The sequence below is a fragment of the Budorcas taxicolor genome, chromosome 2 (assembly GCF_023091745.1).
Source record: "Budorcas taxicolor isolate Tak-1 chromosome 2, Takin1.1, whole genome shotgun sequence".
Taxonomy (NCBI): Eukaryota; Metazoa; Chordata; class Mammalia; order Artiodactyla; family Bovidae; genus Budorcas; species Budorcas taxicolor.
In genome coordinates this window covers 162,799,749-162,824,974 of record NC_068911.1, presented here as the reverse complement: position 1 = coordinate 162,824,974, position 25,226 = coordinate 162,799,749, and the positions used below count along the sequence as shown (strand labels likewise).

At 44.8% G+C, this 25,226-nt stretch overlaps 1 protein-coding gene across 1 annotated transcript in view; it reads left to right on the top strand.

Moving 5' to 3' along the window:
- SP110 (SP110 nuclear body protein) overlaps positions 1–25,226 on the top strand; it is a 43,389-nt gene that overhangs the window by 10,790 nt on the left and 7,373 nt on the right. The window contains exons 6-14 of the mRNA XM_052661559.1: positions 1,305–1,382; positions 3,792–3,920; positions 6,219–6,365; positions 8,170–8,256; positions 12,213–12,278; positions 14,382–14,576; positions 21,733–21,831; positions 22,291–22,433; positions 23,221–23,264. Coding sequence (XP_052517519.1) covers positions 1,305–1,382; positions 3,792–3,920; positions 6,219–6,365; positions 8,170–8,256; positions 12,213–12,278; positions 14,382–14,576; positions 21,733–21,831; positions 22,291–22,433; positions 23,221–23,264 — 988 coding nt within the window. The remainder of the gene's footprint in view (positions 1–1,304; positions 1,383–3,791; positions 3,921–6,218; positions 6,366–8,169; positions 8,257–12,212; positions 12,279–14,381; positions 14,577–21,732; positions 21,832–22,290; positions 22,434–23,220; positions 23,265–25,226) is intronic.

The window sequence follows — 25,226 nt, the reverse complement described above, 5'->3', positions numbered from 1 at the left end:
TGACAGAGAACATTCCTCTGCCAGGTGATGTGTGAATCCCAGTGGAGAAGGGCTAGTTGGCTCGGCAACTCCCAGAGGCCACTTGAGTAGGTAAAATTCCAAACTGCTTCATCAAAATGCAAAGAAAAAGCAATTATTCTCCAATTTAAAATAAATTTTTTTAAAAAAAAGTGGAATCCCTCAGTGGTCCAGTGGTTAAGACTCTACCTTCCAATGCAGGCAGCGCGAGTTTAGTCCCTGGTTGGGAATTAAGATACCACAGGCATTGAGGGGTGGCCAATAAATATATAAAAAGACACCATCCTTCTGCCACTATGGCAAGTTTCAACTTTTGGGCCTTTTTTTCTCCCTTGCAATTTACTCTTTGAAATTGGGTCATTTACCCCTTATATTTACACAGGTTGTGTTTTGCAAATTGCATTCCGTGATGTTGTCCATCCAATCTGCTCAACTCTGAATTGCTTCTGGAAAAATAAACTTCTCCATATCAGCTATTCTGGTTATCCTGAGCTATAGCTTGAACAGTAAAGGAAAAACAGACAAAAAAAGAAAGCAAAGCAAACAAAAATACTCTGTGACCCTAACACTGAATCAGTGCCCCAGACGTGGATGGTCCTCCTTTCCAGCCCCCACCTTGACTGTGAGAACTTTCATTATCAAATCATTTTTAAAGCCTGAGGGCTGCTGTAGGCTGGAATTTGACACAGATCTCATAGCACTGTGTAAGCAAGACGGTGACTGCCATTTGTGAGATGGGCCCTTGTTTGATACGGCTTCAGGTCCTTCTGTCTTTCTTAGGTCAGCAAAAACTAGCAGAATTTTGGGTATTCTTGCGGCTAACAAATGCTGGCAAGCACAAGCTGACTCCTGTTTTCTTCGACAGCAGATAGATGGAAGTATATAAGGCACTTAGTTCTTCTTTATTATTTCTCAAGATGAATAACCACAGATACAGCAGTTTAAAAACATCCCATCACAAATATCTAAGCAATAGCATGTACCTTTCATATGGCAAAGGCTGGCTGCTGAGAGTCTTTGTTCTTCTTCCATTGGGAAAGGGGAATCTGTCTAAAGAACTCAGACTGAGTCCTCCTCTGTGGGACAGTTGTTCCAGGTTCACTGTGATAATCACACAGGAAGCAGTAACCACAAGTTGGCCAAACCCAGGCCAAGCCGGGGAACCTGGTGAGTCCCCAGACCTGTGCTAAGGATGCTCTCCACTCTCTGCTTTCCCACCAGAATCCCTCGGCACTTTCTCATCAGCCCGCTCTGAGTTCTAAAATGAATTCTATTTTTTTTGTCAGTGAGAAGAGATGATGTCCCTGAACCAAGTGACCCAAAGGAGCTCCAGGAGGCATCCAGGACACTCCCCAGCAAGAAAGGTAAGGATTGCCTTTCTCCTGCAGATCTCAGGAGGGTGGGTTTGGGGCTGCATCTTGTCATGAGCACCCACTAGGTGACTGTAGATATCATGCCCAACACAGCTTGTTTCTGTTTCACTGCATCTTCCTCTAAGGCCTTCATGAAAATTATAGGGAAATGAGAAGGCATTTGGGGCCATTGAAATACACACCCATTGGAATTGTTTGTTCCGAAATCATCAAGGTCTCCTACATATACAACTGCTTATAGGGTTAGTTACATTTCCCTCTTTCATGGAAGTTGGTTCCCCAAGAGGACACTGCTTCCTCTTAAGACAAGACTGCATATTCTCTGCTACCGTCTCCTCATGTAGGAAGGTAGGTTGAATGCCACCCCTGGCTACCCACTGCCCCACCCAGCCCCTTGCTCCCCATCCTCTCCTTTGAGGCTTAGCCATCAAGTGAAGGGCTCTCTCCCTTTTCATCACTGTCATGCGTTGACTTCCCTACCACCCCCTGGAGGACCTCAAGGCTGACTTAGAGTCTCTCTGTAGCTTCCAGTCCTGCTGTCCCCCTGGACACCTGCAAGGTCCATGTGAGTAACAGATCCACCCAAGACTCTGACCTCTCAAATCGACTCCTTATTTCCAGTGACTTTTCCACCAACCCGTTTTTGGCCTCCCGAACCCAAAGGTGACCCATGGGCCTTTTCATCATGTAAATCCAGCTCATCTTCCCAATAATTTGAGATTTCCTTGATTTGACATTCAGTGCTGGAGATTTGCTCCTTCTAGAGCTATTGCTCAACTTCTGATCTCCTTCTCACCCCAGTCTATCAAAATGAATTCAAAAGTATCCCTCCCTGATGTCTCCCTTACGATTTCTTCCTCTGCAGCTTTCTTTCAGTATCAGTTGGGTGAGCAGTCCACTGATACTTCTGCATTCAGTCTTCTGCCTTTCTCTGATTTATTTATTTATGTCTGCATTTTTATCTGTGCTGGGTTTTCCGTGCTGCGCTCCAGCTTTTCCATAGTCGCGGCGAGCAGGGTCTGCTCTTCGTTGCAGTGCATGGGCTTCTCGTTGCAGTGGTTTCTCTTGTTGGCGAGCATGGGATCTAGGGCATGAGGGCTTTGGCAGTTGTCAATCCCAGGCTCTAGAGCACAGGCTCAGTTGTTGTGCTGCATAGGCTGGGTTGCTTCAAGTCACATGGGATCCTCCCTGACCAAGGATGGAACCCCTGTCTCCTGCACTGGCAGGCAGATTCTTTACCACTGAGCCACCACGGAAGCCCTATCTGCCTTTCTTCGTAACCCTTCTTACCAGTTTAGAGTGCCAGATCCATTGTTTCAGTAACCTACTGCTATCTGTACCTGCTTTGCTTCTTGTCTTTTCCTAGAACTTGGGGGAGACTATTAGCTGCTTCCAGCACACTGTACCAGAAGTCAGGCACAGTTGGAGAGAGGCACATGGCTGGGCAGCGTGTTCTCACTGTGTCTTCATGACTCCAGCATAAATAACCCCCCAACACTGCGTGACCACTCCACTTCCTGTGATCCTCTCAAGATTCTCTCAAACCTAAAAAGACCAGTTTTTTATATTCAAACCTCTTATACCTCACTGCTTCCCTTTTGCACATCAGATGACCTTTCCTCCTGTTTCATACAAAAGCATCAGATGGGAATTCCCTCTCTTCCTGCTCCCACCCGGTAAACCCTGCATCTGCCCGCTCCTTTCCAGTACCTACCTTCTCTCCAAAGCCACCCTTCCACCTCTCCTGACTATCTCCATGGTCCCTCCTCTTTCTTGAGAATTCAGCATCTCCCCCTGGTGTCTCAGATGATCGAGAATCTGCCTGCAATGCAGGAGACCCAGGTTCCCTGGGTCAGGAAGATCCCTTGGAGAAGGGCACAGCAACCCACTCCAGTATTCTTGCCTGGAGAATTCCATGGACAGAGGAGCCTAGCAGGCTACAGTCCATGGGGTCACAAGAATTGGACATGACTGAGCGACTTGCACTTTCTCACAAGGATATTCATTCAACCAATGCCCAATCCTATCACAGTTCATGAAAGGAATTTTCTCTTGATGCTCTTCTCACTTCAGCCACCTCCATCGCTCTCCCTTCTGTGTCACAATGAAACTTCTAGAAATGAGTTACCCAGACTTATTGTCTCAATTTCTTTACATCTCTCTCTGCTCTGCTGCTTTAGAATTTCAGCATCCCCAAAGATCACCAATGGCCTCCTGGCCACTGTGATTTGAAGCTAAGCGTTGCTGACATATGCGGTTGGTAGGCCACTGTGATTTGAAGCTAAGCATTGCTGACATATGAGGTTGGTAGGCCACTGTGATTTGAAGCTAAGCGTTGCTGACATATGAGGTTGGTAGGTCAACGTTTGTAGCTATAAAAGATGATCTGTGTCTTTTCAGGAAAGAAAAGAAAAAGATGCATCTGGGCCACCTCAAAGAAGAGACAGCAGAAAAAAAGCCACCACGGAAGTAAGATGAGAGCACAAGAAGGGGCTGGAGGCCAGAGACAGCTCATCCTTGTTGGCCAAGGTGTGGGAGATGGGATTTTATTCTAAGTGCAATAGGGAACCATCAAGAGACCTAGTCTGCGAAGGGACATCATCCAATTTTTTTAACTTTTTATTTTATATTGGAATATATAGTTAATTAACAATGTTGTGATAGTTTCAGGTGGATGGCAAAGGAACTCAGCATCCATTCTCCCCCAAACTCCTCTTCCATTCAGGCTGCCACATAGCATTGAGGGGAGCTCCCTGGGCTGTACAGGAGGGCCTTGTTGGTTATCCCTTTCAATATAGCAGTGTGTACATGACATGATTCAATTTTCACCAACAAAAAATTATGGTGTTATGTAAAGAATGAATTGGAAATAGAAAAGAATGGATATAGGGCACCCCTTTAAGGGGGCAGATGCCATGGGAGCTGACAGCAGCCTGGATTCAGATCTGGCAGTGGTTGGAGAGAAGGTCTATTCAAGATCAGTTTGGAGGTAGAGTTGATGAGATTTGGTAAATTGGAAGCTGAGGATGAGAGAGAGAAGGCTTATTCTTCAGTTTCTGGCTTAAACGGCTGGGTGAATGGTAGGTGATGCTGTTGCTGATAAAGGATGCAAATATATTGGAGGAAATTTTTAGAATTCAATTTTTGATTTGTTCATTTCAAGATTGGTGCTAACTGTCTATGCATGTGTGTGGTTTGTCAAGAACCATGAGGCTCTGAAATTACCCCTCCGGCAGAGTGATGTTCTTTAGATATATGAATATTGTAAAACCACAAAGCACCTAGGTCAGGGAGAAGAATTCTTTATTGATATTCACAACCAGTTCGACATTGTAGCATTTCTCATACGCAGACCCACAGGAACAAGGAGAGAGCTGATGGAATCTTCTGTGTGAATGCAGATTACATCCTATAGACACAGGAGAAAGAAGGATGGATTTTCTGTTTGTATACAGGACAAGGACAGTCATCCTCTTCTGCTCCTGAAAAGAGAAAAGCAATTTTTTAAAAACTGCTTTGAGATGATTGAAAAGATCCCGAGTCTTCACCCTTATTTGGGAGAATATAAATGCCTCTTTCTAACAGCCAGAGAAACCCCAGGTGTCTCCAGCTTTTACTAGAGTCTCCAAGTTCTGGGCTTCATCCCTTTTGATATGTAAACACCTAGGGATAGAGTGCTCCAATGTCCCTGGTACTGTGGGACTTAAACCTAGGAGCCTAGCCCTGGCCACAACCATTTGATCATGGCCAGAATGAGAAGTTTTATCACTCTTTGGATTAGGCAGTAATTAACTAGCTAGAGATTTAATTTCTATGGTATGTGAAAAGCTAAATAATTCTAGAGGAAGTGAAAGAAAACATCTCCTATTTTTATAATATGTATACTTTTGTGTCTCAGGAAGCTAGAGCTTTTCACAGAAGCACTGAGAAATCAAGGAGACAATTTCCCCACAGTACACCAATTTGAAAATGCAAGTCACTCAGTCATATCTGACTCTTTGCAACCCCATGGACTGTAACCTGCCAGGCTCCTCTGTCCATGGGATTCTCCAGGCAAGAATACTGGAGTGGGTTGCCATTCCCTTCTCCAGGGGATCTTCCTGACCCAAGGATCAAACCCTGGTCTCCTGCCTTGCAGGTGGATGGATTCTTTACCGTCTGAGCCACCAGAGAAGTCAATTTGGCACTCAGTAAAAGAATCTAGTCCAAAGATATAAATACAAAATCCATTGGCAAAATAAAGGGAGAAGAGAGCCCCAATTAGCACTCCCACTCCTGCTTCCCTTCATTGTCTGGGTCTCAGCCTCATCCTCCACTGCAGGGCCCCTGCCTCTCAATTCTTTGATACCTTTTTGCCCTTTCCCTACTAGAGGCATGCTGGGTCTCTCTTGTCTCCTGTATCACACACAGGCCCTAGGGAACCGGGAAAAGTGCTTTACGAGACCCCTCCTCTGCTGAAACAGACCATCTGACCATGTTTACTTGGATGTGGCACTTTCTGGCAGCAGGGGTCTGAAGCCAGGAAACAAGAAATCAGCCCCAGTGCTCTGGGATTCACCCAAATTAATCTGATTTCAACGGTTTGCACAGAGAGTAAGAAAAGACAGTAGGTTTTCAGGGGAAAGGAAGGTACGTACAAGAAAAAAAAAAAATATATATATATATATAATTACAAAGAGATAGCAGGAGAAAAGTGAGGTGCAGAGCAGGCGTACCAAGGTCTCACAGTGGGGAGACTGGGAGTGTGAAAAGGCAATCACTGTTCAGGGAAGGAGGAGGGCCACTGGGACCCCAATTAAAACTGTACCCAAATCACTGTTTGGCCAGGGGCAGCCTTACCTGGGCATGGGATCCAAAAGACACTCCAAGGACTGGATCAGGTGACTCACACAGAGGACGACTCAACCAGGAATACAAAGGTTGTGACAAGGGCACAAAAGAGGACAGAATGTGCCCAGATGCCTAAATCAGAGGGTAAGGCTGGTGATGAAATTTGTCATCTGAAAGCTCAGTGTGGAAAGCTCTCTCCTGCAACCCACAATAGACCAATAACTTATTACTATAAATAATATATTTTTATGAAAAATAGCACACTTTTCAAATAAAAATATTAGGTGAGTGGTATTGTTTTACATTTTTGCAACTCTCTTTAATGTCTACCTTAATCAAAGCTGGATTCTTTTAAAAATTTTTATGTACTATGTGCTTCTTCAATATTTTTGTACAAATCTTTACTGTATTATATTGAGAGCTGAGAGAACATTTTTAAGAACATCAGTTTGTACCCTGTTAACAATTGCTTTCTGTTTTTAAAGCTTCTTTTAAATTTTTTTTCTTTCACCGAAATATGTTTGGTGTACAATATTATGTTAGTTTCAGGTACACTTCATAGGGGTTTCATCTGCATACACCATGAAATGATCACCACCATAAGTCTAGTAACTTATTAACTGTCCCCATTCAAGGTTATTATAATATTATTGACTTTATTTCTTATACCATATGTTATATCCCTTTGGCTTATTTATTTTATAACTGGGTGTTTGTACCTCTTAATCCCCTTTACCTTTGGTTGAATCATAGGAAGAAAATCCAGCCCCACACAAATTTGTAGCCAAAAGGGGGGAGTGCTTTAACAGTCTTTCGAGATATCTGTGGTTATTCACCTTTGATACTACACCAAAACTCAACAAGTGATAGTTTCTTAAAGATTTGCTGTAACCAGAGTCTGAAACCACATAAATGAGCTTTTCATACTCTGTTGTAGTAAGATGTTTCACACTATCTTGTGTTTCAAATGAATCTCCTACTCATGCCAGATTCTATAATATCATACACAACTGGGAAGTATTGGTTTACTGGATTTTACAGTGAGCTTACAACTCAATCACCTGAGTATTGTTCTTGAGACAATCATGGTACTCCAAGCTGCAACAAACTACTTTCTATGTGCTCCCCAATTTTTCACATAGACTTTTTTCCTTTTGGCTGCATTGGGTCTTAGTTACATCTTGCAGGATCTCTCATTGCAGTGCACAGACTCTCTATTGTGGAGCACAGGCTTAGTCGCTCCACAACATGTGGGATCTCAGTTCCCTAATCAGGGATCGAACCTGTGTCCCCTGCACTGCAAGGCAGAGTCTAAACCACTGGACCACCAGGGAAGTCCTCACATAGACTATTATAAAGAAGTGTTCTCAAGGGTAGAAATTTAATACAATTAATAATTTTAACTGTTTCATCAAGAACATTCTTAAATGAAACTGCTGTTTGTTTTTTTCATGTTGAGTAAGTGGTAGTGGAGAATGCCATAGGTAATTCTAAGATTTGGGGACTTTATTTGTACTGAAGCACCAGCATTTTTACCTGCTTTATCTGTGCAAAAGCCAACATAGCAAAAAAAAGGCAAAGAACATCTTATTATGAAAACAATTTTGACCTGGAAGTTCTCCTGAAAGAGTTTCCAGGACTCTCCAAGGGGTTCACAACCTCACTTTGAATCTCTGGTCCAGAGGCTCAAATGACTGCTCCCCAAAGGACATTCTGTCAGTAGTGGAATCAATACTGCCCAGGTTAGCTATGGCCCTCCCCTGACTGGCAGACAGATCAGTGGTAGAATTATTCTCAGGAGGGTGTCTTGGAGGCTCAAGCAAGACTGGAACCTCCAGCCTTCAACTCCAGAGTGTTCAAGGTCCTTCCTGGTTCTCTGGGAGATTCCCCACTGACTTTCCAGAGGGGAAAGTGACATGAATGCTGTTGTTTTTTTTTTTTTTTTCAGAGATCAGTGATAATACTTCAGAAATGGATGAAGGGAAGAGACCCCAGGAGCCACCCAGCGCACCACCAAGAATCACCCATGGCAAAGGTGAGGGATCGCAAGTCTCACAGTGCATAATCAGGAACCCAAACTTAGAGCTGTTTTACTCTGCGTCAGTGTTTCTCAGCTGTTTGTTCATTATCGCTGCTCCAGAGAGCCCATCTAGATATTTTTTTCTAATCATGAACGCTACCCCCCAGGGTATTTTAATAACACAAGTATATTGTATATCCATTTCTGTACTGGATATATTTATTTATGCTTTATACATGAAAAGAGTTAAGTTTTTCACCCCAAGAACCAATTAGGGGGCAACCCATCACTGTTAAGGCTCCCCTCATGGTTCAGACAGTAAAGAATCCACCTGCAATGCAGGAAACCCAGTTTTGATCCCTGGCTAGGGAAGATCCCCTGGAGAAGAGAATGGTTACCCACTCCAGTATTCTTGCCTGGCCAGTTCCATGGACAGAGGAGCCTGACGGGCTACAGTCCATGGGGTTACGAAGAGTTGGACATGACTGAGCGACTCTCACTTTCTTTCACCGCCGCTAAGAATTCATGCTCTGAGTATATTCATGGTACGTTATTACACTGCCAAGCCATACAGTTTTTCCGTAAGACCCCAATCACCGTATTTCTCTCATGAACTTTCTGGGAAGTGAACAGCTAGTCATAAACACAAATGTAATACTGTGCCTGAGCATGAGCCCCTGACTTTGCTGTGTGCATGTGCAGGACTAGAGAATCTTGGTCCTTAGAGCCCTCTTGAGGAGTCACCATTCTCCATTATAATAAAGTGAAAGTGAAGTAGCTCAGTCGTGTCTGACTCTTTGCAATCGCATGGACTGTAGCCTACCAGGCTCCTCCCTCCATGGGATTCTCCAGGCAAGAATACTGGAGTGGGTTGCCACTTCCTTCTCCAGGGGATCTTCCCAACCCAAGGATTGAATCCTGGTCTCCCGCATTGCAGGCAGACGCTTTAACCTCTGAGCCAGCAGGGAAGCCCATTATATTAAGGGATAGAAATAATACTGTTAAAGCTTTACCAACTCAATATTGATGGAGATGAATACAAAGATTGCTTATTCAAAAGTTTCTTTCTTATTACTTTCAAGATTCCATGGATGATGACAGTAACCTGTCTTTGGGAAAATCTCCCGGGAAAAAGCATAAATGTAAAGAACTTATTTTGTCTCTGGTAGGGTAGATTTGCGGAGAAGGCAATGGCACCCCACTCCAGTACTCTTGCCTGGAAAATCCCATGGACGGAGGAGCCTGGTGGGCTGCAGTCCATGGGGTCGCTAAAAGTCGGACACCACTGAGCGACTTCACTTTCATGCATTGGAGAAGGAAATGGCAGCCCACTCCAGTGTTATTGCCTGGAGAATCCCAGGGACAGGGGAGCCTGGTAGGCTGCCGTCTATGGGGTCGCACAGAGTCGGACACGACTGAAGCGACTTAACATCAGCAGCAACAGGGTAGATTTGATATTATTTTTAATGATTGTTATGTCCTTAGGACATCCAAGCCAGAAAAAGATGTGTGCTTTTTACAGGAGTAATTTAACTTTTTGCAACATTAAAAAAAAAAAAAGTACTATAAAAGCAATATGCTGTGGCCATTAAGACTAACTTGCTGTATGTGACAGAAAACCACCACTTACCCTCCCCCTCCAAATAGTGGGTGAGGTAAAAAGGCTTATTTCTCTCTCCTATACAGAAGTAGGTGGTCGGGGCTGGCACCATACACGGCTCATTCTGGCTGTCGCTCCATCATCCTTAGCATGCAGCATCCCCTTTACCAGGCTCCAGCCCACAATAAAGCAAAGTGGCAAGGTCAAGGAGAGGCATACCTCCTCCACTGCAGGACTCTATCTGCAGGTTAAATTTAGTAATTCTGCTACCATTTCATTGCCAAGCAGCGTGGATTTCAGCACCATCCATAGCAGACAGCTGTCCTGGAGACCCCTGTCCTGCAGAGACATACACTTCGCAGGTTAAGCCACCAAGATCCGGTTCAGCTTGTACTGAAGAGTAGCCCATCCTGTCCAGCCCCATGTAAAGTTCCTCATAAAATCTGCCAACAGTATGCAAAGTTATTAATCAGGAAATGAAATATCTATTTAATCTGCTTCTGCCACCTTATTTTTGTACCTTACAAAAAGGCCTGCATTCATGTACATATATATGTATACATTCTTTACATATATATATTTATATGTGTATACATTATATATGTATATATACACACACACACACACACGCTTATTCTGCATAGTCTATTCTATAAACACTTCTAAACATTTTTCTCATTGTATCAATGTTATCCATTATCTATTTTCCTTTTTTGGAGGAGAGGGGATATACAGCTTATTACTGCATGATTAACAATTTATTTCAATAATAACCTATTGGCGGTAAGTTAGGATACTTCCCATTTTTATATAAAAATAGAAATCATATTGCATGTGTTGGTATCTTTACACAATTGCCCAATAATTTCCTCTGAATTAATTTCTAAGTGTAAATTACTTGGTTAGAGTCTGTATGTCTTAAATTTCATATTTGTTACCAAACTATTCTCCAGAAAATACTGTTTTGCTGTTGTTGCTCCCTTCAACAACACAAGCACTCATTAACTACATCCTCATCAACCCAGATGTGATCGAAATTTTTACAAGTTTGGGTATAATTCAAACCAAACAATGAATTTTTTGGACTTTTAAGGGGGTCTAAAGATGCTTAAAAATTTTTTTTTTCATTTGTATTTCCTCTTTTAATTTATGCTTTAACTTATGTACTTTCAATTTATGCTTTTTGTCCATTTTCTTAGTATACTGTTCATTTTTTATTTTATCTGTTAAGGACATTCATCCTCTAATGTTACATATATTGGAATTTCCCAGTTTTATTTTAATATTGCATGGATACTTTTTGAAGTATGGGCATTTGAGTTTTTTAAATGGTTGAATCTGCTCACCTTTTACCTTTATGATTTTTGGCCTTGACTTTGGCTAAGAAGATCATTTATATCTATGGCTTATAACAGTCTCTCTCTATATTTTCTTCTAGTCTTGAAAAAACTAGTTATTAGAAAAAATGGCATATTTTAATGTTAATAATTTGCCACATCTCTGTAATTCTTTATTCAATCCTTTTTCATTTCCAAGTAGTTTCTTCACACTGGCTCATGGTTCTCTTTCCTCCCCAAAGTGATGGGAAGATAGAAAAGATTTTACTCAAAAATTTCAACCTTTCTAAATTCCATATATATGCATTAGTATACTGTACTGGTGTTTTTCTTTCTGGCTTACTTCACTCTGTATAATAGGCTCCAGTTTCAACCACCTCATTAGAACTGATTCAAATGTATTCTTTTTAACGGCTGAGTAATACTCCATTGTGTATATGTACCACAGCTTTCTTATCCATTCGTCTGCTGATGGACATCTAGGTTGCTTCCATGTCCTGGCTATTATAAACAGTGCTGTGATGAACATTGGGGTACACATGTCTCTTTCAATTCTGGTTTCCTCAGTGTGTATGCCCAATAGTGGGATTGCTGGGTCATAAGGCAGTTCTATTTCCAGTTTTTTAAGGAATCTCCACACTGTTCTCCATAGTAGCTGTACTAGTTTGCATTTCCACCAACAGTGTAAGAGGGTTCCCTTTTCTCCACACTCTCTCCAACATGGCATTGAAACATGTATAATATCATATAAGAAACGAATTGCCAGTCCAGGTTCAATGCAGGATACAGGATGCTTGGGGCTGGTGCACTGGGATGACCCAGAAAGATGGTATGGGGAGGGAGGAGGGAGGGGGGTTCAGGATGGGGAACACGTGTACACCTGTGGCGGATTCATGTTGATGTGTGGCAAAACCAATACAATATTGTAAAGTAATTAGCTTCCAATTAAAATAAATAATTTAAATTTAAAAAAAATTTCAAACTTGTAGATCACTATAGATAGCCATAAAAGATGATTTTCTTTTCTGTTTCAGAAAAGAAGAGAAAAATATATAACTGGTCAAGTTCAAAAAAAAGACAGAAAAAATGTCTCTCAAAAGGTGAGCAAGAAGGATGAAGTTGTCATTCCCTTGGTATTCATTAGGGTTCTTCTCTCCAGCCACATGGCTGACTCCACCCCAGTACCTAGACCATCTCATCAAGGACTATACCTCACAAAGGGAGAAACGTGTTGGTTCTAACAGGCTTCTTTTATCTTATCACTGGGAAGGAATGAGGTGGAGGTGGACAGGAGGCATCAGACAATTTTGAGATATGGGACTTCCCAGGTGACACTAGTGATAAAGAACCCACCTGCCAATGCCAGAGACACAAGGGACACGGGTTCAATCTCTGGGTCGGAAAGATCCCCTGGAGGAGGGCATGGCAACCTACTCCAGTATTCTTGCCTGGAGAACCCCCATGGACAGAGGAGCCTGGGGGGCTACAGTCTATAGGATAACACAGAGTCGGACACGACTGAAGTGACTTAGCACACACAATGTCCAGTGCAAGTTCAGAGTCAAGAAGAACAGACAAAGCAAAAACCTGAATGTGTAGGCAGGATTCAGATTCCCAGTCCCAAACTGGGGTTAGATTTGCGGTCATCGAGTGTTCAGAACCACCCGCAGAGAAGCTTAGCATGCCATTGACTCCATGCATGAAAAAGCATGTTATTTGTAGCACAAGAAACAAAACTGTATGTAACTCTGTGTTTTTCTGGACCCTCTGCTTTATTCCTTTTCATGCTCATCACCTTTTAGCCTTTTCTTTTGCACTTTCTCCCTCTTCCCCTGCTCCTCTCCTTTCTCCTTGTTTCTTTAGTTCAAGATGTGCCCATGGGTGGGGATTGTCTTGGATTCCCAGCCCTTAGGATGGAATGTGGCACCCTGGGAGGGAATCTCCTCTCAGCACCCAAACTGGAATCATGACATGCATTTCAATGCTTTGGACATTTTCCCAATTTTTCTGCTTGTTGCCAATACCCCTCAGTCTTGGGGTCTGACCTGGGAAGGGACCAGAACCTCCTCCCTCACCCTTCTCCTCCCCTTGACTCTTTTTCCCAGTCCCCAGCCCCGCTGCCTCCTGTCACATGCTGAGTTCTCTCTACCAACAACTTCTGGGAACACTTGACTTTCAGACCTCTGAGCTTTTCTTGTTGGTGTATAAAAATAATTTTTGGAACATAGAAATCCCCTTTCACTTTTGTGTTTCTGAGATTTTGTGTAGTATCTCCAAAGTGGCCTCGACTGAGATCCTAGGCTAGATTCTGCCCTTTCCCGAAAATTGATTAACTTCATAATTAGGGAACCCTGACCATTACAAGGGACTTCCCTTGTGGCTCAGCTCGTAAAGAATCCGCCTGCAAGGTGGGAGACCTGGGTTCAATCCCTGGGTTGGGAAGATCCCCTGGAGAAGGGAAAGACTACCCACTCGAGTAGTCTGGCCTGGAGAATTCCATGGACTATACAATGTATAAGGATGAAAAATACATAATTTGAATATTTTCTAAACTATGCTGCTTGTTACACATTCATTCCACAGAGATGCATTGAGCTGAGGCGTGTTCTGGCCACATGCCTTAGCTCCTGAGGACTTAGCAACAAGCGAAACAGATAAGACCCCTGCCCTCACTTATATTCTCACTGATACACGTGTAGTGAAGAGTCAGAATTGAAGGAGGAAAAGAGAAACAGGGTTTAGGGAGGAGAAGAAAGATACATCCAAGAAAAAGAGAGGAGTAATTATAGAGAAATAGTATGGAGAAGGCAATGGCACCCCACTCCAGTACTCTTGCCTGGAAAATCCCATGGATAGAGGAGCCTGGTAGACTGCAGTCCATGGGGTCGCTAAGAGTCTGACACGACTGAGCGACTTCCCTTTCACTTTTCACTTTCATGCATTGGAGAAGGAAATGGCACCCCACTCCAGTGTTTTTGCCTGGAGAATCCCAGGAATGGGGGAGCCCAGTGGGCTGCCGTCTATGGGGTCGTACAGAGTCCGACATGACTGAAGCGACTTAGCAGCAGCAGTAGCAGTAATAGGCAGGCAGGGGTACAAAGGGAACTCAAAGTGAGGGGACTGGGAATGTGAGAGGAAGGTCACTAACGAGAGGGCCACTGGGACCCCAGTGAAAACTCATCACAAATCTCTATTTGGCCCAGGAGCAGCCTCATCAGGGCTCAGAATCCAAGAGACTCAAAAGAAGGACAACTCAACCAGAAATTCAAAGGTCATGACGAGAGCCCAAAAGGCACAGGCTGAAGGTGCCCGAAAGCCTGCACAAAAGGATAAAGCTGGTGGTGGCACTGGTCACCTGAAGGCTCAGCGCGGGAGGGTCTCTCGTGGAGCCCGCACAGGTGACGCAGATCTAAAGTGACCACTAGAAGGAGGGAGAAGCATTGGTGAGGCGGCATGAAGACAGAGCAGGGGTCTCGGGGTCTGGGGGTGGTTGTTGGGAGAAGTAATCGCATCCCCAAGGTGCAGGTTGCCTCAGCGGTGTCCTGGGGACGCAGGTCACCTCTCCCAGGTTCTGCTGTTTACATATTCATCAGCAGAGTCACCTCTGCTCCATGGAGTCTGGGGGCTCCTCTCTGATTCGGGCCGGCCCAGTGACGGGAGTGCAGCAAACCTCGAAGGGGACACTTTCTCTGGATTATTTCTTCATGGTTTGTCTCTGGAGGTGAAATAGGCTAATGCATGAATCTGCAGATTTAAATTTATCTCGGGACTTCCCTGCTGGTCCAGTGGTTAAGAATCCACCTAACCGTGCAGGGGACATGAGTTCAGTCCCTGGTTGGGCACTAAGCTCTCGTGCCACAACCACTGAGCCTGTGTGCCACAACTAAGACCCGACGCAGTCAAATAAACAAATAAATATTTTTAAAAATAAGATTATCCCATACTGGGAAACCCCTGGTCATCCGGTGGTTAGGATTCTGTGCTCTCACTGCCGAGGGCCTGGCTTCAATTCCTGGCCAAGCAACTTAAATCCCATAAGTGGCATGGTGCGGTGTGGCCAAAAAATTAAATTAAAAATAAAATAAATAATGCCATATCCGATGATCAAACTGTTACCAGTTTAGACTCCCACGAATGTGGTGTGAACACACTTTCCCCTATGTCTTCACCAGCGCTAGAAATAACAAGGGCTTCCCTGGTGGATCTGATGATAAAGAATCTTCCTGCAACACTGGAGAACCAGGTTCAATCCCTGGGTCGGGAAAAGCCCCTGGAGAAAGGAATGGCTACCCACTCCAGTCTTCTTGCCTGGAAAATTCCATGGACAGAAGAGCCTGCTGGGCTACAGTCCATGGGGTCGCAAAGAGTCGGACACGACTGGCTAACACACAAACACACAGGAATAACAAGCCTTTTCCATTTGTTGAACACACAGGCCAAGAGTGATAGTCTGCCAGTGTTTTCCTGGAAACTTCTTTGCGCACTGCGCAGGGTTAAGCCCGAGGTGGGAGGTCACAATACTGCTCGCCAGCATCTCAGAAGGTCACATACTCCTGCCCTGTGTACTCAAGAAGGGCCATGTGACTTGGCCAGAGAAATGTGGACAGAAGTGAGGGGGCCACTGCAAGCCAAAGCTTGAAACACTTTTTCTAAAATGGGCCAGAAAGTGGGTCATTTAGGCTCAGCTGGCCACACCGGTTTACTACTACTACTTTAACTGGCTGCTACTTTAACCCTTTCTTGGGAGCAGGAAATGGGCAGAGGCAAAAACATGAACAAGTAGGCCTGGCTCCGCTCCAATAAAACATTCATTACAGAAACAGACACTGGGCCGATTGGCTCCTGGGCCGTAGTTTGCTGACGTCTATAATAAACCACTGAGTTCTGGGAGGACCATAAATGACTTCAGCATTCTCTAGCCTCATTTACTAACATCTCTGTTTTCATCTGGGGCTTCCCAGATGGCGCTGGTGGTAAAGAATCCACCTGCCAGTGCAGGAGACATGAGACACAGGTTCGATGCTTGGGTCGGGAAGATCCCCTGGAGGAGGAAATGGCAACCCACTCCAGTATTCTTGTCTGGAAACTCCCATGGACAGAGGAACTTGGCGGGCTATAGGCCATACGTTAGCACAGAGGTGGACATGACTGAAGAGACGTAGCATGCACTCTTTCTATTACTTTTAAAATCCTTATTGAAGCGTAGTTGATTTACAGTGTTGTATTACTTGCTGCTGTATAGCACAGTGAATCAGGCATACGTAGTACATATATCCACTCCAGTTTAGGTAATTTCCATCTAGGCCATTAGAGAGTATTGACTGGAGTTCCCTGAGCTGTACAATGCAGGTCTTTATTTGTTGTCTATTTTATATATAGTATCATAGACAGCCCTGCATTGATTCCTATTCTGGTCAAGCTCATCGCAGGTCGACATCTTGAGGAGCACTGGTACACTGTGCTTACAGAAAAATGCTGGTGCGTACTGTACAACTTGAGGGATTCACACGAAGGAAAAGCCCAGGTGTACCCATCAACCGGGTCAAGAAATAGAACATAATCCACACCCATATTCCAACCCCTAGCCACAGCCCCAGGGTCTCTTCCAGCCTGGTTCTCTGAGCATCACCCAGTGCTTCCTGCTCCATCCTGCTCAGGCCAGCTCATGTATCTCCTCCCCCATCACACACTCCATCCCCATAGCCAACCCCTCCATCCTCCTTCTTTGCTACACAGCTTCAGACTCATCTTGAACAAAGCCTCTTGAACTCAGCAGGTACGGTGTTTTTTCTTGGTGGCACTTATCACAAGTATAATTCTTTTTTGATAGTTTTTTTTGTTGTTGTTGTTCTCTATTTTTTCAGCCATGCCTTGAGGCATGCAGAACTTCCCCCACCAGGGACTGACCCCACACCCCTTACTCTGTGCGGAAGCACAGAGTCTTAACCACTGGACCACCAGGGAAGTCCTCAGATCTCTTTGTAAAAAAAAAGAAAAGAAGTATAGTTAATTTACAATGTTCTGTTAATTTCTAATGTCCAGCAAACTGACTCAGTTATACCTATAAATGTATCCTTTTTCAAATTCTCTTCCTATTTAGGTTGTTAGATAATATTGAGTAGAGTTCCCTGGGCTATACAGAAGGTACTTGTTGGTTATCCATTTTAAACACAGCAGTGTGTACATGTCCATCCCAAACTCTCTAACTATCCGTCCCCACACCGTTCTCCCTGGTAACCGTAAGTTCTTCTCTAAGGCTGTGAGTTTGTGTGTTTTATCACATGTGTGACTAACTGTCTGTACATCCTATTCACTTCGGGAAAATCAAATGAGGTCAGAAGGCCTTGCTCGTGGCTCCAGCTGTCCTCTGCGCTTTGCAGTTTGTGCTTAAATAGCTGTCAGATCAATACATTATCCTTTCTTCCTCATCAAGTATGAATACCTATATCAGGGCCTCCACTGACCCATGTAAACTAGAAAAGAGCCCCTTCCTTGACACACTTGACATATCTGGCAGAGCTGATTCTTGTAACCAGGCCCTTTACTGCCCCCTGCTGGAAAGAGGCCAGAAATGTGTGAATGGACTATAGCTCTGATGTCACTAGGAGCTCCCCACCCATCACCTTAAACGGGGACTCTTTGCTCAGTGTGTATTCCACACGACCATACACAGAAGCCCTGCCAACGATATGTAAGTGTCTACGTCACTTTACAATTGGCAACCGATTTGTTCTACTCTTTGCCATTTAATCCTCAAATAGGTATTTTCCAGCCCATTTTGCAGATTCAATTAGAACATAAAGGACTTGCATGAGCTGAAACCAACCTAGGTGTTTTAATCTCAAGTCCTTTGTTTTACGCTGAAAAATAAATACTCCCCCTCCAGATCTTTGTAGGAAACACAAGTAGGAGGCAAGAGTCTAGGCAAACACTGGCAGCTGTCCGTCAGCATCAGCTTCTCCCACCTCCTTAGCATGTCCGCCTACCCGGCTTTGACTTCTGATTTAACACCTTGTCTTGGGGTGGCAAAGAGTCGGACGTGACTGCAGTGACTTAGGAGGCACATACACACTCTGTGTGGGACAGAACAGCCTGGTGGGCTACAGTCCATAGGGTCACAAAGAGTCGTACACGACTGAATGACTGAGTACCCACACACACCCTCTGCTGTTAAACGATGTGGAATCTTGTTGCAGTGTTCCTGATGGCATGGAAAGAGCACACACATAGGGCTGGCATGTCTGGATTCCAATGTCGGCCTCATCTCACAGTGCGGTGACCGCCAGGCATCCTCTCTCCAAAGCTGTGCCAAAGTCCCCAACTCTAAAATGAGGACCATGACCACTGCCTTCCCTTTCTTAAGGCTGTTGTGCAAATAAACAACAAGACGTATGTGCTGCTTTTACTAGTCCCCTAACTGGTACTTCTCCAGCCACTCCATCGCCACACGGGCCCTTCCTCTACAGACCACGGGGGTCCAGACTTTTCCCCAGGCCATGATGGGTTTTTCTGCCTTAATTTTTATTTATTATTATTATTTTTGACTGCACTTGGTCTTCATTGCTGCGAGCAGGCTACTTTCAAGTTGTGGTTCAAGGGCTTCTCATTGCGGTGGCTTCTCTTGGGGTGGAACACAGTCTCTAGGGGGCATGGGCTCAGTAGTTGCTGCCCGAGGGTTCCGGAGCACGGGCTCAGTGGTTGCAACAAACGGGCATAGTTGCTCCGTGGCGTGTGGAAGCTTCCCGGACCAAGGATTGCACCTGTGCCCCTGCATTGGCAGGTGGATTCTCAACCACTGACCCACCAGGGAAGTCCCCAGGCGTAGTGTTCACCTTGTGCCTCTTTCCTAGGTTCTGTAAGAATCCCTGGAGGTGGTCTTCCCCATCACGTATGGGGGTTTTTCCATTCTGCTCTTCTTTGTCTCTGTTAGGCTTTTCTTTTCGTTTTCTCCACCAGGCTTTCATCTCTATGAACTCCCTTTGTATTTGGGGTTTTTTGGTGTTATTGCTGTTGCTGTTGCTTGTTGTTTGGTTGATTTGGGGTTGTTTTTTGTTTGTTTTCTGGCCACGCTGCTCAGCATGCAGGATCTTAGTTCCCTGACCAGGATCGAATTCATACCACTTGCGCTGGAATCACGAAGTCTTAACCAGTGGACCACCAAGGAAGTCCCTCCCTTTGCTCTTTAACTGCTTACTTTTCCTAGCAGGTTCCTCATCTTTGCTCACATTTAACAGCACTGACCTAATAGATGTGGGAGAGCTGCATTCAAACCGCCATCCACCCCTCCAGGCTTCCATCCTTAAACGTCTGTTTACTGAGATGAGAGGTGGGATGAAGCCAAATGAAAGATCATGGGAAGCAGATCAGAAAACTTTCTCCCTCCCTAAGGGGAGGGGTGGGGATGGGGAGTGGCTTTGGAAGCATTAAGGATGCAAGGTCCCTCCTAATCAGGCAAAGGAGGGGGAGCTGCCCGTGCCCACCACTCTGCACACTGGGCTGGCTGCCCAGAGTTCCCAAAGCCACACACTGCAGCCACATCTGCCTGTGGGCATGTCTGGGATGTCTGTGTTCACTGGACCTGTACTTGATCGTTCGGTGACAAAGACAACTATGGACGGTCCCAGTTGCCATCTGAATCCCCCTCAGGATTTTCACAGTGATTCAAAGTTACCCGTGATTCCGCCTTGTCAGCAAGTTAGGAACCTGTGGTGCAAATGCCCCACTCCGCTTTGATAACATCAGCACACGCTGTTGTAACCTTGCTCGTGAATTGCAGAGCCAGTATCACAAGCACACCTAGTCTGGCTCCCAGTGCCATGCTCTCATTCCCTGGGTCATATTTAGTGGGCGGATGCTGTGGACCAGTGGTGGAGCCAGCTGCTCTGTGCAAGAGCACTGGCCAGCTGTTCTTCCCACCAAGGTCTTCCCACCCCTTATTCTTACCTACCTTGCTACAACCCCTGCTCCGCAAGGCTGAGCTTCCTCTGGGTTCTGTAGAAGGCAACGTTCGCCTCACTTCTCATTTCTCATCTGACTCTGCCTAGTTCATATCTTTCTGAACTAACTCATGGTTTCTTTGCCGTTGATGCGGCTCTGTTTCGGTTTTTTTCCCCCAATGATGCGCTTGCTTTTTCATGTTTTCCTTTAGATCTTTCTATCAGTGTTCGAGACCAGGGTGAGATTTGGGCTATATATTCTCCTTGCCTCATTGTAGATGCAGCCACATCCAGTATGAATGCGCATCAGCTCTGGGGAGCCCTTTCTCTCTGCCCCACCCCCACCCCAAGAAACAGCTCCTGCGTCTGTCTTTAATGAACCCGCCCTCAGTGAGGTTGGTGGGGGATGGGGGAAGCAAGAATTACTGAAGTTTATGTTGTGTTCATGCTAAGGCACTTCAGTCATGTCCAACTCTTTGCAACCCCTTGGACTGCAGTCCAAGAGGCTCCCCTATCTGTGGAATTCTCCAAGCGAGACTAGTGGAGTGGGTTGCCTTCTCCTCCTCCAGGGGATCTTCCCAATCCAGGGATCGAACCTGAGTCTCTTACGTCTCCTGCATTGGCAGGCAGGTTCTTTATTACCAGTGCCCCTGGGAAGCCTGATGTTTATGTTACCCTTCCTACTTTTATAATTCCTTCTCCTGAATCAGAACCCCAGATCCCTACTCTAAGGCTGTGAGTTGCCTAACTCTCCATAGGCAATGACTAGTCTAGAACTCTCGGGGGTTTTCTTTTCCTCTTAGAGGAAGAGACAGGAGAACAATCAAATGAAAAGGGACAAGACTTAACATTATCCTCTCAGTGCTAACTGCTTCACTTACCCCCATCTTTGTTTGAATCAGGCAAAAAAAGAAAAAAATCATAGACAGAGCAATGTTCTCCAACTACATGAATGCAAAGGAATATTCTGGGCTGGCAACGCCCATCAGCACAGAGGGACAAGCAGGATGCTTATGGAATAAAGGAGCATTGGGTGGTTGTGGATTAGTCTGTAAATGTAAACGCATTCACACAATTGAAGCACAATATGTTTATTAAAGTATTTTATGTGATGTAGGGTTGGCAGGGGTCGTTTTGTTTATTAAGGACCTCTCGGTACACCCATGTAGTCTGCCACTCAAAATGGAAGACTTCATGTGAATTAACCAGAGAATGCTCCCCAGCATTCTTTATGTTATTATGCTCTTTATGTTATTATGCTCTTATTATTAGAGTTCACGGAAAATTCAAGGGGGAGACAGAATGAAGACTGAAGAACACTAAGCTGTTCTTTTCCTTTTTAATAATGTATTTATTTGGGTTTTGGTTGGGCTGGGTCTTCGTGGCTGCGAGTGGGCTTTCACTAGTTGTGGCTGGGGGCCGTCTACTCTGTCGCGGAGCACAGGCCCTAGGCACACTAGTGCATGGGCTTCGGTGATCGTGACACACTTGCCTTAGTTGCCTGAGACATGTGGCATCTTCCCTGACCAGGGATGGAAACCACGTCCCCAGCATTGGTAGATAGATCCTTATCCCCTGAACCACCAGGGAACTCCAACCTGTTCTTTTTTACTTTCAGAAAAACCCAAAGATGAAACTTTTGATTTTCACTCTCCTGAACTCCCTGTGACCTGTGGGGAAGCAAAGGGGATTTTATATAAGGAGAAAATGAAGCAAGGTGAGTTCCTTGACCTTCTGCCCTTTGGAACCCCGCGATGAAGGAATCACTAGAAGGGAAGAGAATATCCACGTGTCATTGTTCAGGGCGTGGACCCTGCAAGCAAGGCTGCTTTAGAAAAAGCTGGGCTTGAGATGAAGGGATTTTTCCACCTTTTCAATGTCATTTTATAACTGGTGACCAGGCCACTGCCTTTCCACATGGAAGTCATCCATGGACCTGTGACACACGTCCTTGCCACGTGAAAGGCAAATCCTGTCCCAATCCCTCACCACTCAGGTGGGTTTCAGGGCTTCCTTAAATCAGAGAGGAGGAATCGGGTTTCCCTGCTCCTTATCCCACCTCACAGGGAGTCTCTGAACCCAGAATGGTAGAGCACCATGAGTAGGGGGATGGAGGTTTAGGGTGAATTCACCACGGATGGGAGTGGATGTAAGATGGACTGTCTTTACCTTCCAGGATCCTCAGAGAAGTGTATTCAGAATGAGAAGGGAGTTTGGTTCACACCAAATGAATTTGAAATTGAAGGAAAGCGGAAACGTTCTAAGAACTGGAAGCGGAGTGTGTTTTGTGGAGGAAACAGCCTAGAAAAGCTGCTGCAGGTATTGTAATAACAAGAGGCACGTAGGTGGTGAGTTTAATTCCCTGAAGGATGAGCGGAATTACAATAACAGAAGTGTGAGCAAATTCCCATCAGGATTCCACAGCGGGACTGAGAAAGAGCTAACCGATCATAGGAAAACACCGTGGGTGAGGAAGTTAGGAACCCAGACTGGTGCTGATGAGGGGAAACTTTAAATACGAGATGGAGGGATTTAAGAAGCTTACCCTGCTGGTATGGGAGAGGGTGGGCTGCAAGGAAACTAGATGAAGAGAGAGACCCCTCTGAAAGCTTCCCTGGGCCCACCACCCAATAAACACCTCCTCAAGACTACACTCCACGTGGGCCCCTCGGTGAAGCATTTCCAGACCATCCTGCCCATGGCCAGTCCCTCCCCTCCACTTCCCCAGCACTTTGTTCCATCCCGTGAGCAACAAACAAGGGTACTAGTCTCTGTGATCCCAGGTCCCAACATGAAACCGCTCCATAGCACTCAGAATGTGATCCCTGAAATGAAATCATAAGGATGTTATCTAGAGGAGAAACGGGAAGGAAAAGGAGTGGGTAGGCTAGCAGAGAGAGAAGAACAGGTCTTGAGTTTGAGTGACAGAGAATAAATAACGTCCAGAAGAAGAGCCATTGGGAGGAGGGAGCTAGTTATTCTTCCTGCTCTCTTGTACCCAGTAGGCTGTCCATGTACAAATATTCATTCACAAGTGGGGACTTGGATATTTACAAAAGAAAAGCCTTCAGAACAGTCCCATTCATTGACCCGTCCTCTCTTGCAGAAAGGAATTTTGATCTGTCCTTCAAGAAAACATCTCAAGACAGAGGTAAATAGCAGGTGAATTCCTACTACATTCTCAGCCACCATGTTGCAGACTTTCCATGTGCCAAGGCTGGCCTGGGCATCCTCGACCTTCCCAGGCCTGAGTCACCTTCCCATTTCAGCACTGCGGTTTCCTGACGACTGCTTTAGCACACTGATGCTTGTACATGCCGCCTTTTTGTTCATAGTTAACTTAAGATAGGGAAGCAGATAACTCTTTAGAATGAAGATTAGGAGTGGCATGTGTTCTACAAAAAAGATTTGTATACTGGGATGATCAGCAACCAAATGTGTCAGAAATAGAGTGCTCTAGCTTGAAAAGTAAATATGGCATTGAAATAGACAAGAATAGACAAATAGTAAGAAGTAAGAGTAGGAAGATCATCCTGGATTGAACTCCAAGTATTCCTAACTTTGACATGCTCCTTGTTGGTAACAGCAGAATGGAATGACGTGTTTGAACTGAGCTTTGTCTCTGCAGAGCCTCACGATGGCATTCATTCATTGGCTGTCCCCACTCCTCCTCCTCAGGTGCCTTTACTTACATAGATAGATCTTCCAGTCTCGAGTCCCATTCATGGGCTTCCCATTAGATATGGACTTCCAATAGATGCAATGGTGCCTCTTCCATCTTGTCTAGGAGGTTAACCTGACCCTTGGCTGGATTCTCTCAAAGTTGATAAGGCAGTGAGGTCCTCCCAAAGTCCCCAAAGTAGTTTATTATATAAATCATCTTTTCCATGCTGATTTAAAATACCTTGATATGTTTAGGGAGGTTCCTTGTAATAGCAAAAAGAATAAGAATACTGATATCCATCAGGACTCTAAAATATACTGATAATCGACAGAATGGTGGTTTTTAAAAATGCATGTTTTGCAAGTATAAGGGTGTTAAGGTCAGGAAAGCTTCAGGAAGCTTAAACTGGTAATAAAATGTACAGAAGGAGTGCAGTTTTGTTTATGTGAATGTGTAGGGCTATGACAAAAAAAATATCTGGAAGAGTCGGTTATTCTGGGATGGGATGACAAGGGACACTTGCCTTCCATGTTATATATTTATATACAGGTGAAATTTTTATAATGATCCGTTATTACTCTTGTGACCAGAAAGAAATAAAGATTTTTAAAATCCAGATCATTAATTAATGGCCCCAATATTATAGTTCCTTCTTACTCCTAATGCTACATGTCAGCAAATGACAGCCAGGGGCACACTTGGCCTTTCAGTCCTCCCCACCCCCACCCCATCAGGAGTCACAGTGAGGTAAAGAAAACCAAGTTTAGTTCTGATCACAAATGGACCAATGCAGGCCCTTCCCCCAACACACCACTGTCGCTCTGCAGTATACCAAGTTTTTGCTAGCACCTCGCTCTGTTTCTGTGTACCAGCAAGAGATCTGATGCTGATACTGGGTTGGCCAAAAAGCGCATTTGGATTTTTCCATAACATTGTATGGGAAACCCCAAATGGACTTTTTGGCCAACCTAATACTGCAAACGTTTGCTTTGTGGCTGGCCTGCAGGGTGCTGCTCCCAGGACCCCAAGGCAACCTGAGCAGCTGGTGCAGAGAATCAGGGGCTCCGGGCCTGTGAGAATCTCCACCACTGGAAGGGCCCAGTATGCAGACTACAGTTGCTATAGAAATGGCATATAGGGTGAAACTGACAGCTTTTGCTTTTTGCTTTTTTTTTTCCCCCCCTTTAACTTTTTGAACAAATCCTAGAACTTTTTGTTGAGGAGTCCACATTCAGGTTAGATAGCAAGATGGTTAGACAGCATCACCGACTCAATGGACATGAGTCTGAGCAAATTTCCAGAGATAGTGGAGGACAGAGGAACCTGGCATGCTGCGGTCCATGGGGTTGCAAAGACATGACTGGGTGCTGAACAGCAACAACAGCCCCATTCAAGTGGGCTGATTTCCAACCAACAGTTTAAATAAGTATAAGTAAAATCTGTACATG